Below are 15,453 nucleotides of genomic sequence, written 5' to 3' on the forward strand. Positions count from 1 at the left end.
GAGGAGAGATGAGAGTTCTGTTTGTCATTGACATTAGTATTTTTCTATTAACTTTGCATACCACTGTATGTATAAATTGATTGTTTTCACTGGAGTAGGATTAAATAGTTGATTGTCTTATTTTAATTTACTTTTATAGTGGAAAATGGTGAAGGCGTTTGGAAGTCATTCCCCTTCAATTAAGTGATTTTTCTGTTTGTTTTGGGGTTTTGTATGTGTGCACATATTGCACACTGCTTGATTCGATGATCTGTTTTCTATTGGAGAAAATTTACAAGCACATTGCCCGCCTCACACGAATTTGTTTCCCACAGAGATTCCTAATGCAATGTGTGAGGTTTCTCATTATGCAGTTATATGGATTACATTTTCACTCCAATATGAACAAAATTAAATTACACAAAAATTAAGATGCGTGTAATCCTAATGTCTGATCTTTAGAAAAAAACTTTGTCATCTTTAAATGATAACCCTCTGCAAAATCAGCGGTAGAAGTATTGGGCTTTTGTCAACTGGGATGCATCTGCAATTTACATAGCAGCTGATGTTACAGCAAAATGTTAAGTGCCAACTGTATAGCAACATGGAAGATCGAATTGTTTTTAATAATTTTGTCTTTTCTAGCTTGCATTAATGAAAGAGTAACAACAAAGCCAATAGACTCTTTTCATTTGTTCCAGAACCCGTGTGGATTAATACACATCACTCTTTCCTAATCTTAAAATAAGGATGCAGTCCTTCAAACTTGGTTTTAATGTCTTTAGTTTTGTATAGCAGTTTCCCATTTTGAGCAATTTCTCATTTATTGATATGCTTGAAAGACAAAACAATTCAAAATCAGTAGCAGTCAGTTAAATCTTATATTTAAAATTTTTAGAAGAAGCACAATAATGTGGAAATATCCATACATCCTGTATTTTGAACTTTATTGAAGGTTAATAAATTCCTTTGGGTCTTCATAACTGGCTAAAATTTTCCAGTTTCCATTAAACATTTAGATAATTATTTTACTTCAGTCATCAGCCAGGTTTATTCATATGATTTTTTGTTGGCTAACAACCATGGTACTCTAAGTTAGTTTTATTTCACTTTTTTGTTTTCATAGAGCTTTTCCTCAGACTAACAGGACTGAAATAAAGAACTACAAGTGCAAGTCTGAATGTAGCACATTTCATTTCAATTTGTTTTCAAAATATTTGTGCTCCAATCAGTGTTTCAAGTTGTCTTCTATACATTTCAAAATACGTAGTTTAAAACAGGTTTCTCCTGACAGTGCCATAATTCAATATTAATGTGTTTTGGTTTTTAGTGGTTCACGAGGTGCTTCTTTTTCTAGCAGTCTGCAGGAGCTGTTCCGCTTGGTGTGTCGATAACTCGAAAGAAAGAGGATGAAGCATCAGTTGGAAGTGCACCTTTGGCAAGGCAGCAGTCAAATCAAGCCTCTGAGTATGCCAGCAGTCCTGTCAAAACAAAAACAGTAACAGGTATATCACTTAATTGAAACTATCCATTGTGCATCTGCAACCTTCCTCACTTACATGCCTCCACAACTGAACAGCGTCAGCTGTGCAAGTACTGTGGAAAAACTTCCGGCTTTAGAGAAATTAAAACCTTTAACATTAAAACTAATCAAATGTATAATTTTCAAATACATGTTTATTCTCATTTTTGTTTCGGGCTCTCTTTGGGGCCCTTATAGTCTCACATAACACATTTTGTAAAATGAGATAAATGAGATCTGCTTTCAAGAGAATATCTGCTATTCACCTTGATATTTAGTCCATAATTTTGTCAGACTTCATACTGTGATTAATCTCTAATTTCAGTCAGTCTGTTTACACTGCTTAAAGTCTGGCATCTGTGGAAGTCAAGACTTGTGCATAAACAGTTAAAATTCACTGTTTTCAAAATCAGTCACCCATAGAAAGTGCATTTGTTGGCACTTCTGCTTATGGAGTTCAAGAAATTATTTATTTTAGGAGTATTTTCTGGCCACTTAAGAATCTAAAGTGAAACTTCATTATCACTAATCAAGATGATATATTTTTTTTTCAATTTCTAGTGTGTTTATTCATATGGTACTATTGGCAAGTAGTAAAGTAGGTGATCATCCAAAAAAAATTACTATCCAGCTGAGACTTTTAGTGATCCTTCTGAAATACACTGAACAAATTCTCTTTTTCTTTGCATTGATGTTTATTTTCAGATTATCATAAAGCACTTCAAGATGTTGTCTGCTGAAACTAAGATTGCAGTCTTGTTCAGTAATTGTCTAGTTAAATGTTATTTTGTGATTAAAAGGGGCTAACTCAGAAAATCTATTTGCTGAATATTAGTGGGTTGTCATGTTGTCACTGGTAGTAAGACAGCAGATTAATGTCAACGACTTCCATTTCATTCATGAATATCCTTCATTTTTACCATTTACCCATTTATTTTTACAATTCATCTATGCATTTACTTTATTCTTGCCTGTGATGAAATGACTGTACCAGGCATATTCTTCTTTTAACAGTATTTATCATCTGTTCTGCTTTATCAACATCATAAATTATATGATTTGCTTCTTCTTGATGTTAATTCTACTTGTGCCTGCAAAGCACAAAGGTGTAATTCACTAGAAAAACTTCCGTTATTTTGAACATTTGACATTCAAACCCAGCTATTTGCATGAGTAGATTCTAGATTTATTTTTTCTTCATTTATTTAACCAGTTTATAAAAAGCAGGCATGTAGTTTGCAGAAATAGCTTTGTACTTGGATTTTGAAAATTAGTGTCCCAGTCTGGTACCTGCTCAGCACAGTAGCCATTTTAGTTCTTTAGTGTTTGTTATTCCTCACTTTGAGTATTATCTTCTCTGATCACACCAGAATATAAAAGAAAATATTATTGTTCAAAATCTAGAAATGCCATGGATGCCCGTTTTTCTTTTAGGGGGCAGGGTTGTGTGTATGAGAAATAATAAAATGAAATTATAAATTATAAAAAATGTCATAAAAGCAAAAGAGGGGTTTCTGTGCATCTTAACTTCTTTCACCTTTTTAGTTTGAAGTCAATATGAAGATCTGTTTTCAGTTACTGACAACACACATTGCTGCAAAAATTAAAAGTTCATTTGTAGATTTCATTTGTTATCTGCCACTTGCTTTACTCATTCAATTTATCCAATAAGTTTAGCCTAGATGCTGACGATTTTTTGAAATTAAGTAGATATTTGGCTTCTCTATTAATAATTTTGCAGCATAGAGTTTGATACTATAGAAATGAGAGGTGATGATACTAATTCTCTCAAGCGAGAACATTGACTAAGCATTTTCTTTTTTTGGAATTAGAAGTGGTCTTCTAAAGAAGAGATTATTGAATTTGGTTTCATTAATTTTCAACTTAAAATTGTTGAAAAAATGCACTGTTTTTTCAAGTGAATCTATATATACATATCAGAGGGTCTACTGGGTTTATTTTTAAGAGGCAGTGTGCCTGACACTACTGTATTGAAGGTCAGCCTGTTGTCATGGTTTAACCCCAGCCAGCAAAGCAGCCGCTCGCTCATTCCCCCAGCAATAGGATTGTGGAGAGACTTGGAAGGGTAAAAGCTGGAAAACTCGTGGGTTGAGATAAAGACAGTTTAATCCAGAAAGCAAAAGTCACACACACAAGCAAAGCAAAACAAGGAGTTAATTCACTGCTTCCCATGGGCAGGGAGGTTTTCAGGCATCTCCAGGAGAGCAGGGCCCCATCAGGTGCAATGGTGACTTGGGAAGACAAACTCCATCACTCCCCTTCCACCTTCTCACAGCTTTACTGAGCGTGATGTCATATGGACTGGAATATCCCTTTGGTCAGTTTGGGTCACTTGTCCTGGCTGTGTCTCCTCCCAACCTCCCATAAAAGCCCAGTCCCCTGCCACTGTGTCAGTACAAAAAGCAGAAAAGGCCTTGGCTCTGTGTAAGCCCTGCTCAGCAATAGCAAAACCATCACTATATTGTCAACCTGTGTTCAGCACAAATTCAAAACACAGCCCTGTACTAGCCACCGCGAAGAAAATTAACCTTACCCCAGCCTAAACCCAGCACACCTGTGTTTTAAAATGTTTATGTATTTGTTATACTCTGGAGATAAAATGGCAGGTACAATATAGCAGAAATATTTGATATTTATGTGCAAAAATTATGACTTAAAAATACAAAATTAATGTCAAAGAGGAAATGCCTTGTATAGTAATTAAATTAATTGAAGAGATGCTGTCTGCTTCAGTAGACCACACAGATTTCCCTTAATTAAAAAGAGTCATGTAATGCTGCAGTGCCATGCAGGCTTGTTCTGTGTATAGTCCCCTGAAACTTCATGTGATGTTGGAATCTTTTCCTGTAGAGTTTCCTCGTGCCAGGTTTGTAAAAAGTGGCTTTGTAGTGGAAGATTCAGGGGACAGTAGAAGCTAACACATATTTTGTGTCTCTGAAATAAAAGATCTCTGATTACAAAGCTACCAGTTACAGAGGTTAGAAAAGGTTGGATGCAAATGTGAAAGGTGAGATCCCGTTCTCAGAGAAGTTTCAGTGTATTCTTTCTTTCAAAATTTGTTTCTTTACAGCTGTCTAATGTGTTAGAACATGATGAATGAGTGACCAAAGTTTATTAAACTAAAAATAGAGTGCCTGTGATTTTTCTTCTTTCTAATTTTTCTGGCTCACTCACTCCCACCATCTTTCAATTTATTTCTTCTCTGTTAATTTCACCTACTTTCTGTCTGAGTTTTCTTTCATTATTTGTGTCACCTTTTTATAACAGGAATACCACACTGATTATACATCTAGGACATCAAATGTTACCAACTCTACAAAAGCATTCTAGATAAAGAGGCAGTGATCCTTGTACAACTCATCTTTATTAATCATCAGGGCTTTAGCTACACATGTTCTAAGCTGTCAGAAAACTGAGATCCTACATTGATAATGTGTACATATGCATGATCTTTGCAGATTGATTTATCTGAAAATCATGGTATTCAGGTTGTGATTTTGAATTAATTCTTTTCAGGTCTAGCATGATCTCAGCAGTCACTCCCTTGAGAACTGCTGGAAACCAACCCTATGTACTAAATTAATGCAGTTTGTAATTACAGCTGTAAAATTATTTAAAACGTTGATCTTGAGTTCAGTTTATTAGTTAATGGCTGCTGACACCTTGCCAAAAATGTAGCATGGGAAAAGAGCAAAACTACTATCTATATGGCATCTGTGAAAATCCAGGGTTACTGTTCTTAAGTCTCGAACTGTAGTTATTTATAAATCTCCTTAACCACAGTGGCTTCACAACCAGAGTAAGATAATGGAATATATTGTTTGAATCTGGTATGATGTGGCTGTGAACAAGTAAGGTGATAAAGAATATTGAAAAAAAAGGTTACTTCTGTTTGTCTGTCCACCCACTTTTCCTCCCATTCTCAGCAATTCAGCAGTTCCATGTTCAATGATTAGTGATCCAGAGACCTACAGCTGTGTATAGAGGTAGAGCTCTCATGTCTCGATAGAGGAAAAATGATTGCTATGTAAGTGTGTAATTGTGTAATATATGTAACATACTTATGCAGGAAGATAGTGTGGGCTGCAGTAGATGAATAGGTCAATCCTTGAAAGCTGTCTTGGGCACACTACTGAATAGTGATTTAAGCCCAAGTGTCTGTTTTCACACATTCAGGATGTGTGCTTGTTCATTACTAAAATAATCTGTAATTTTCATTCATATTATTTTTTATAATTATTTTCACATTTTGTTTGAAAAATACAGCATTTTTCATGATCAAAGATGGAATTGAATATGGGGGTTTTGTAGTTTGGATTTTTTACTGCCTCCTGGTGAGGTCTTTTTTTAGCCATGACACTGAAATTTAATTTCACTAACATCTACCATGACATCCAACATTTATCAGTGTGGAAGTAACCATGATATCGCAGATACAAATTTAACATTACCTTATGAGGTATAATCCAGTGACTCTGGCATCTAATTTTTCAGTAACAGTGGGAAAGTAGCCTCACACATGCTCTTAGTATGAAGAATGCCTTTGATGAAGGAGGCTACTTTAGAGAGGTTGAAAAGGTCACTCAGAATCCTGAAAGCTGGCTTTTCTTATAGCCAGAGAACAGGTAGGTAAATGGAATTTAATGTATCTTCTAAGAAGTCACTAACTTTCTGGTTGGAGTAAGCTCCATAACCTGTTATCTGAAAACTGACTGCTTTGTCCCATGACTGAACATACACTTGTCAAACAAAATTTTGCTGATCGCTGTTATGCAATAGTGAGATGTTTGTTCGTGGTACAGGTGGTGACTGCATTTCAGCCCTGTCATGAGTGTACTTTAGGCCTGCAAAAGGAAGCAGATGTTTTTCATTGCTATGTCTAGCACCTGACTGCTCCATTTTATTGTCTGGTGGATGGATTGGAAGGGCATTTGCAAAAGAGAATGAAACAGTGGTGGGTTTGGGGCAACATTTTTCATAGACCGGGTCTGCACTTCACACACAGCAAACTGGTCTTTTAATTCCACTACAAATTCAGTATTAGTTCCAAGTTCAAAGCTGAGAAGAGAATCCAGCCTTGTTTCCTTCTGCAGGAAGTGTAGATGTGTTGCATAAGAGTATGTGCATATGGAGAGAAATAAAGGATATAAAAGCATTGCATTTTGGAAAAATCTCTTGTTGTCTGCAACACTGATATTTTGTTCTTTGGAATTATGTTCTTACAGAGAAATAATTAAAGAGTTTGAAATATTTAAAAATGCTGTTACACCTAGTCCACTATTTGTATTTCAAGTAGATGGAGGATGGTGTAATAGCAAGAAAATTGAGACCTCTTGTCTTAGATAGCCTTTATGTTTTCTGTTCTGTATAAATCACCTGAATTCTAATAAGGGCAGCACTCCTTTTGTCAATTTCTTGCTGGTTTACCTCTCTTACTTATTTTCCCAGAACTTGTAGAAACAGTATCTTTAAAATACTACGCTTTTGAATTTGACCAGCAAATACCTAAGGAGTTACAGGACAACTAAATGAATTGCATGCATTCGCAGAGAATATAGGATTGCATAAGCCTTCTTTCCATAAGAAACCAGGCAAAGAAAGATCCCCATCCTTCCTTTCAATCACTTCTTAACATTTGGTAGTGTAGATATAATAAAACTTAAGTTGCTTAAGTTAGATACTTACTATAACTGGAATTTCTTGGGGTTTATGGGAATTGCTAGTAATTCGATTTTGAAAGCTTTACTGAATTCTTAAAATTTCTTCAAAGTATACATGGGATATTTCTGAACCACTATTAAATACTACTACATAAAACTGAAGAAGGGACAAGGCTTTAAATTTAGACATGTCTCTATTTTATTTAGAACAGCTGATTCCAGACAAATTGATGTTTTTATTTGAAGTTTTGTCTTAAGTTAATAAAGTTTCTACTGAAAAGTTTCAGTGTAGCAGAATAGGACCTGTACATAGCAAAACTGGATGCAGTTACTGATTTTGTTTTTCTTAAAGTACAGCTAGAATGTAGTTAGATTCCTGCTAAAATGAGCTGTTGGAATGCAAAAAACTGGCAAATGTGAGAGAAATCTGGCTGGTAAGAAATCAATGGATTATCTGAAGTATTTGAATTAGTAGGTCACTATTTCTGCTCAATGAACTGAATGATTATCGTTTATTCATGCCTACTATGAAATGTATGACTGATGATTAATTTGGGAAGATGAATGAAATTAAATAGATGCTAAACAGGTTAAGTAACGTACTTGAAGGAATAAGTAAAATCAGGAATTTAAATCTGATGCACATTTACCTAGGGTACCTGAAAATACTAGGATTTTTATAAATGGGCTTTAGTTCTTGGATTATTTAAAAGGAAGGTGTCCAGGCACAGGTGATTTATGGAAAGTTTTAAATGGCTGGACAGTCACATATCTATATCAAAAATGATATAGTTCCGAGTTTTGTCAGCTAGTAAAACGTTTAACATTTTTGTTATGGTGGCATGATTTCTTCAGTTCACTGTGTGGATTTCAGAAACGTTAGTGACTCAAAGCCAATGTCATATATCAAACATTCTTACTCTATGAAGAAATTCAGTGTTGAGAGAGAGCAAATAGTTGTTTATTTTTAAATTATATTTATAATTCTAAGGAACTTTGTGTGTTTTTAAAAAGGCAGAGTACTAGGCAGAATTCCACATTTATCAGAACTTACTGCAGATCCAAAAGCTGAAATTCTTACTTCATGGTATAAATTGTATTTGGAATGGTAACTGATATTAAGATAAATTCAGATGCGGACTTTAGATATGAACACACAAATATCACATTTTTGTAATTACTAATATGGTAGCTCAATTTGGCCTCTGAATGGCTGGTTTTGATTTGTACAAAAGTGTCAGTCCTATTTTATTTTTGTTCCCAGAACCGAATAGGTATTTTTTGCCAGAAACAGTGCAGCAATCATTAAAAATTTGGTGGGAGAAAATGCTGACCATAGGCATTCCCTAGCCAACATACACTTTCACCCAGAAAGATCCTTTCTTGTTGCACAACATTAATATCACATTTGTCTTTGTTTATTGACACATGTTAAAAGCCTCTGTGTTTTAACACTTACTCTGCTGTTAACTCATTGGGTGACCATACAAATTCAGTCATTATACCTCTCTGCTGCCATTGTCCTGCATGTAAGGGACTCACTCTCTTGCTTTGCCAGGGACTGTGTGGCTCAGTTATTATCTTGATAAAAGTAATGTGTTATCTGCAGTGTTAGTAAAGTAGAATTCAAGAATGCTCAAAGGCCAGTAAAGAAATTATTTATGCAAAGACTACTCAGTATGCTGGCAAATATATTGCATATTTTTATAAGCTTAAAAGGACTTCCTGCTGTCATTTAAGTACTGCTTTTATTCTCAAGCATTCTGATGGAGAGTGCAAACTTCAAAAAGTAATTACCATAGTCGATTCTTAGGAAAAAAATATCAGTTATATGAATAATTCAAGTATCATTCATCCAGGAATGGAAGTGTGGGGAATAACTTGTCTTAAGACACCTCAAAAATAAAATGTGAATATTTGCGAAAGACTTCTGACGGGTACTGATGGTTCAGAAAATATTGGTAAATGCAGGTTTGAGCTTCTCAGCATGGTTTCAGTGAGCTGCTGCTTTGAAATTGAATGATGGGAAAAATAGTGCATTAAGATAGGAAGTATTTTAACAAGATATTCCTCTGTGCTTTTGCGATTCCTTGTATATGTAAAATTTTTTAATATTAAATCACAGAATAAAATTATATAATGGAAGTATATTATATTTGGACCAGAATTTCTTTGGTTGTCATATACACTTACACAAAAGTGTGGATGATTTGTAATGCCTTCAAATATCTTTATAAACACATATGTTTAGTTCTACTGTGTTGCAAGTATAAAAATATAGAGACTTGTGAGGAAAATTGGAAGGCAAACGTATGGACAAACAAGCTTTTATGTAACAAGTTTCACTGAATTTTTACTTTTATTAGTACACAAAACCAAAAACCTGCTGATTTACAAAAAGTTGCAGGTCTTTAGAAGGTGGTGGCTGTTTGGGGATTAATTAGGGGAGTAATTTTGGGGGTTTTTTACATATGAGGAAAACAATTCATCATCTGTAAAAAAAACAAAAACAAAACCAAAATATATATGTATGTATCTGTAGGCCATTTTGATTTTGGGGGGGGGGGGGGTTTAAAGTTTGAATTTTCTCCTCCACTATATTTTGATCTCATTTCTAGTCCTTTAGACCCCTTGATCAGTTCCTTAGGGTGTTGCATTTGTTGCAAACACTTTAGTATTTTTTATTTTGTTTTTTTATGGAAAGACATATCTAATGCATGAAACTGAGTACCTGCTAAAGAAATCCCAATGAGTACTTTGACTCTCTGCAGACTGCTTCCAATTTTAGTAGAAGAAAAATCTTTCTAGAAAAAGAGCCATGTAGTAAGAGTGCACTTTCCTTGGATTGCTTTTTTCCTTTAATGTGTTTTGCTGTCATGGCCTCTTGGTAACTGTGGTCAGATTGCACCAGCATTTTCCTCAGCTTAGCTCCCTTCTGGTGTGTGAGAAGCTGTATGACAGATGATGTGATGTTGGAAGGAAAGCTTGCCCAGCTTGCTGAGGTCATGGGACAGACACATTTTGGGTACAGTCATGAAATCTGATGGAGGAGAGAGTCTTGCTGCCTGGGTGTCTGTCTGTGACCTGTCCTGAAGTAGGAGCGCTCTGAGCTTTTGAGCATCAGTGAAAGTGTGGGTTTGCCTGCAGCAGGATAACCTTTTCCAGCCAGAAAGAAGCTTCTGCCTTCTTAATGCATGAGGTATCTGAGGCACACAGTGGGACTGGAGAAATGAGTCCATCTTGTGCCAGAGAGATTGAGACCTGATAGGCCTGTACCACATAGAAATCAGGAATAAGGCACCCCCCTTTAGTTTAATTGCTAGCTGTAAGTAGAAGAAAGCATGAGACCATCACTGACTACAGATTATCAGGAGTCCTCAACCCAGTAATGGAAGTCTCTGATGTGTGTTTTTTTCTGCATTGAATTATTTGAGGAAATGTCCATTTGTCCCATATTGCACATCAGAAGTTTTCTTTTCCCTTTTCTATTGCTTAAGTCACTGAATATTAATAGCACAGAGTAGTGTCATTTTCACAAAAGTTATTTTTATTTTCAAAACTTACGTATTTTCTGGATCAGACTTCTAAAAGAACTCATTCCCAGTAGGCTAAAAAACACAAAGAAGGAGACATGTCTGTATAAGAAAGACACCTTTAACTAGAATTTATACCTCTAAGTCTTGCTTGGTGGAATCTCCTACAAAGTGACTACTTTAATAATTAATTTTGCAGGATTACCCCTTGGAACTCCCTTTGTACTTTAACCAGAAATTGTGAAATGAGTTATGAAAACTGCTCCTTCGATGAGTACTATTTTTTGAAAAAGTCTGTTCATTATCAATGTGTTCTGAAATTGGTAAGCGTGGAAGCTTCTGTGTGATTGATGTGGTATATATGTTTGCATAAATATGAATTAAACAATAAAGGACTAAAATGTTCCTGTACACTGGTTTTCTTAAAAATTCAACTGGTGTAACCTGAAGCAGTCCCTGCTCTGGTGGTTTTTTTCCCCTCATCAATTTGGAAGTGTTTCATACAAATCATATGTTTTATCTAGCTGTTGCTGACTGGCACCTGGGTTCAACACAAGACTGATTACATTGCCAGGAAATGTTTTGAGGTTTTCAGTTCAATAGTAGCTAAGTAGCATAATTATTTTAGGAAAGTACCTTCATACTGAGACAGATGAGGCTGATCCAGTCTACACGTCTACTGTAGAGGACTAGCCAAACACTCATGGTAGCCACACCTGACAGTGTCTTAGCAAGTGTCATTTCCTGATGTCCTTGCCTGACAGGGAATTAAGACACTTCTTTCCCAGCATCCCTTCAGGCAAAACTCTGGGATTTACAGTACAGGAAAAAAAATGTACTACTTTCTTTTTTTCTCTTCAGGAGTTACTTGGTTGCTTGTTTCTTCCTTCCACTCTGATATACTTTTTATTCCTTTTCTATTTTCTATGATTTATGGTTGAATGATTCCTTATCTGTCTCTTAGATTTTGAGACTTTCTTTTTTTTTGATCTCTTGGTTGAGCATGAGGGGTCATAGTGAAGCTGGTTTTTATCATGGACATTTCTGGAATTTTGCAAGTTTGAATTACATGTTTATGAAGGAAAACAGGAGGTACTTCAGTGAGCTAGTTTTATTTTTAATTCACAGATTATTGTTTCTGGCTATTCCACTAACTGAGAGAGAATTAGCATTGTTTGTTTTCCTGCAAATAAAATATGGGAGATTGGAACAAAACCTAGCTTTTAAATCCCACTCAGGAGGGATGCGCTTGTTAAGTGATGTAGGATGTTGAGAATCCCTGCTGAATGGATTGGAGAATATGTAGGTTTACATTGTGTTTATCTACTCATCCTGAACTGAATTATCCTACCTGTGAAATTCCCAGAGTCTCAGAGTGACTTCATATGCCATTCTCACCCTTACCCACCCTTGTGTTGTAGAGTTCTATGCTTCAATGACTCTTATTTTAATATTTCTTGGTGTTCAAGCTGTTCCTAATTTTTACCTGGTAGTGTATGTATAGTGTAGGGCCTGACTACACAGAATATGGTGTGAATTGAGGTGGGGTAATAAGTTAAAGGAGAACAGCTATTCCTTGATTAATCTCTTTGTTTTAACTTAATCCATTCATAATGTGGATGGAAGACATACTGCATGGCATAAAACTGTCTGTGTGAGATGTTATAAAACAGCTATTGCACGCTGCTTCTCCAGATGGACAATTTACATGTTTGTCTCTTCCAGAACAGCTGACAACAAACAGTCCTGAAATGTCATGCTTTTTACACTCTCACGATCCAGTTTTCATTCCTTATCCTTCTAACATATCCATAATTGGAGCCAGGAATCTCTGAGAGGAATAATTATACTGCAGCCGTAAAAGTCCTCTTTCACTCTCTTGACCACCTCTCTTTCTGAGTCTTTGGATTCTGCATCAGTTTAATAAAGTGACCATTTCTCTTTAAGATGATTAAAAATACTATTTTTTGAGGGATTTTTTTCTGATAATGTTACTGAATTCTAGCCTTGAGGGGGGAAATGGCACAAATTAATTCTTCCAGTGACATTAACATTGCATACTCTTGGCAGAAATTCACTTCTTAGATGTTTCAGTTTTAAATCTTCGCATGTTCCATTGCCTTACAGAAGAACCGGTGATGCGTATCAAGGAGCATCCATTTTTGCTTACCTTAGTTCAATTGATAGCATAGTTTTGTCTTAAGAATTTTTCTGTAATTTTCATGCCACAGATTTCTCCTAGCTGTAAAATTGGTAGACATAAATTGTCACACACTGATTTCAATTTAGTTTAAATTTAAGTCATGAAGTCTTCATAATTTATTCCTGCAGTTTTGTCAGCTCGACAACATGTAGGCCAAAACTAGAAATGTTAAATAAGCTGACAATAATTCGGTGGGTATCCCAAAACACAAGGAGAAGGATATTCTGTAAAACATGTCAGAACGAACTATACACCACTCACAGTCCTCTTTTGAAGTTCTAGTGTGCTTATATTTAATTTAATGTTTGTGTTATCTAAAATCTTTTCAGGTTCATGTTATTAAATAACTAACGATTTAAGGAAATGTCTCTTTTTATTAGAAAACATTGAATTTTGCTGAAATATTTCGTACTTTATTACCTTAAAATTTGACAAAGTAAGAAAATAGTTTAATTTTTATGCCTTTTTTTGGAAGCATACTCAAGTTTTTTAAGGGAATTTTTCAAAGAAAACAAATTAAAGACTGTTATTTAATGTGGTCTGTAATTTCTTACAATTTTAGAAAGGTGAAACCTTTAGATGACACTGGCAGCAATGTGTGCGAAAACTCCTTGGATTTCGATTGCATCATGAAATAGGTTATCACACTTTGAAAACTGTCTTAATTTGTTTAAGTCAAACATTCTTCATATTATTTTCTTAGCAGTTCATGTTTAAAAAGTTGGAGCATTTAATTTTATTGCTTTGTATTTCTCACAAGGCTTAACCGGTACAGTTGTAGTGACAAGTTTAAAACTAATACAGACACATTATTATTATGTGCATAGTGAGATATACACAGTGAGAGAAAGACTCTTTTAGAATGTGAAGTAACTGTTTTTCTTTGCTATCAGTAAGTATATTATTTACTTAGATGTTCTTTTTGTAACTGAGTTTTTTTGTTTGCATTAGAATCTCGTCCTTTGTCACTCCCTATGAAAACCATGCTGAACTCATCTGAAAGCTGCAGAAGTCCTGAGGAAAGAATGAAGGAATTTATTGGAATAGTGTGGAATGCAGTTAAGTGCCTTACACTTCAGGTAAGATGAAAAGGAAGTGAAAAAACCCCTATGTGTTTCCAAACTTTATGATACTTTTAATGCATCCTAGTGCTTTTTATTAGAGGGATTTTAAAGGAGCTCCTAAGTTTTATTGTCTTATTTCAGTAGTTTCAAAGTCTGAGAGAATGAAAAATAAAGTAAGATTTTGGGTAAATTAAGCAAAGAATACTTTGGTTTTAAATATTAGGTTTTGAAATAGTGTTTTGTACTTAAAGGGAAAGATCCTTCAAAAATTATATGAATAAAAATTGCTTGTCACACTTTCCTGTATTTAAAAACCAGCAGTCAGTTTTGCAGAATGCTTTCTTTTCTAAAACTATCTGAGGAAAGTGCATATGATAAATACTTTCCTCAGGTGTGTGATACAATTACTGTTGTTAGACTGTGAAGGCTCAGCAGTTTACTTGCCTACTTTTTCATGAAGGACAAGTAGATGGCTGCTCAGATGAAAGCATTTTGGTTTATACTGCTCTAGATTGTAGCTGCTGATTAGTGAAAGCAGAGTTTTCATGCAGCAGTATAGATGCCACGTTAGGAGTCCAATGTTAAAATTGCAAGAACAAATACTAGATAGCTTAGAAGTGCTAAAGTCAGGACTGTGTTGTTCCCAGTACTTACCAAGTGCTTATTGAGAAATTATCCTAATTTAGAATTATTATAACCTGTGCCTCTTAAACCATACATTCTATGAGATCAGTATTTTATGGTACACCAGGATATAGTAGCAATTTTTTTTTTTTAAATTAAATCACAAAATGCCAAAAAATTGTCTTTATTTCAGCTTTTGGCAAGTTTTTTGTCTTTATTACAGAAAGTAATTGTTGAATGCCTGTTCCTTCTTGCTATCAAGAAATATATTTAATAATATACAGGCTTATCCCAGAATATGTCTGTCACCCCTCTTTTATGTAGAAAGTACTTAAAATTCACAGTTTTAGAAAGTTTGAAAGTTTTGCCTGAGCAAGAACTTTAGACTTGTCACCTGATTGCAGAACACAGTGAAGTTGAGGAGATGCTTTGCATTAAATCTATTTAGTTTTCAGCCTTCTCTTTCATCATTGTTTCATGAGTATTTTGCTTGTTTTCCTTTCTTTCTTAATATTCTCACCACTGTAGATTAAAATGTCTAGATAAGAGAGAGAATTTGTAATCTATTTGAAGGAAGCGGTGTGTTTCTGTTATGTGTCTGGGTGGCACTTAGCACAGTGAGACTCCCTATATAAATGAGGCTTACAGTTTGAGTCATAGTAAAAATATTAATATAACAAAGGGGGAAAACTGAATCAGGACTATGATACTTGGCTCATATGTTTTTCATGATACTCTTTTTTGTGAGCAACAAATGTTTTGAAGAATGGTTAAAATGCCAACCATGAAGTTTGTGTGTTACTAGATAGGAAAAAAAGGTAGTGTTTCTTTCTGTGGAGATGAAGAT

General features: G+C 34.9%; 1 protein-coding gene across 4 annotated transcripts in view; it reads left to right on the forward strand.

The window, feature by feature from the left end:
• Positions 1–15,453, forward strand: part of VPS13B (vacuolar protein sorting 13 homolog B) — a 436,535-nt gene that overhangs the window by 205,890 nt on the left and 215,192 nt on the right. For 3 of the 4 annotated variants that reach the window (XR_014226320.1, XM_082279593.1, XM_082279595.1), the window contains exons 21-22: positions 1,337–1,484; positions 13,870–13,997. Coding sequence is in view for 3 of the 4 variants with exons in the window: in XM_082279593.1 (XP_082135719.1) it covers positions 1,337–1,484; positions 13,870–13,997 (276 nt within the window). In the remaining variant the exon portion in view is untranslated. The remainder of the gene's footprint in view (positions 1–1,336; positions 1,485–13,869; positions 13,998–15,453) is intronic. The other variant, XM_082279594.1, reaches the window with a different exon arrangement.

Source organism: Coloeus monedula (genome assembly GCF_965178545.1).
Source record: "Coloeus monedula genome assembly, chromosome: 1".
Taxonomy (NCBI): Eukaryota; Metazoa; Chordata; class Aves; order Passeriformes; family Corvidae; genus Coloeus; species Coloeus monedula.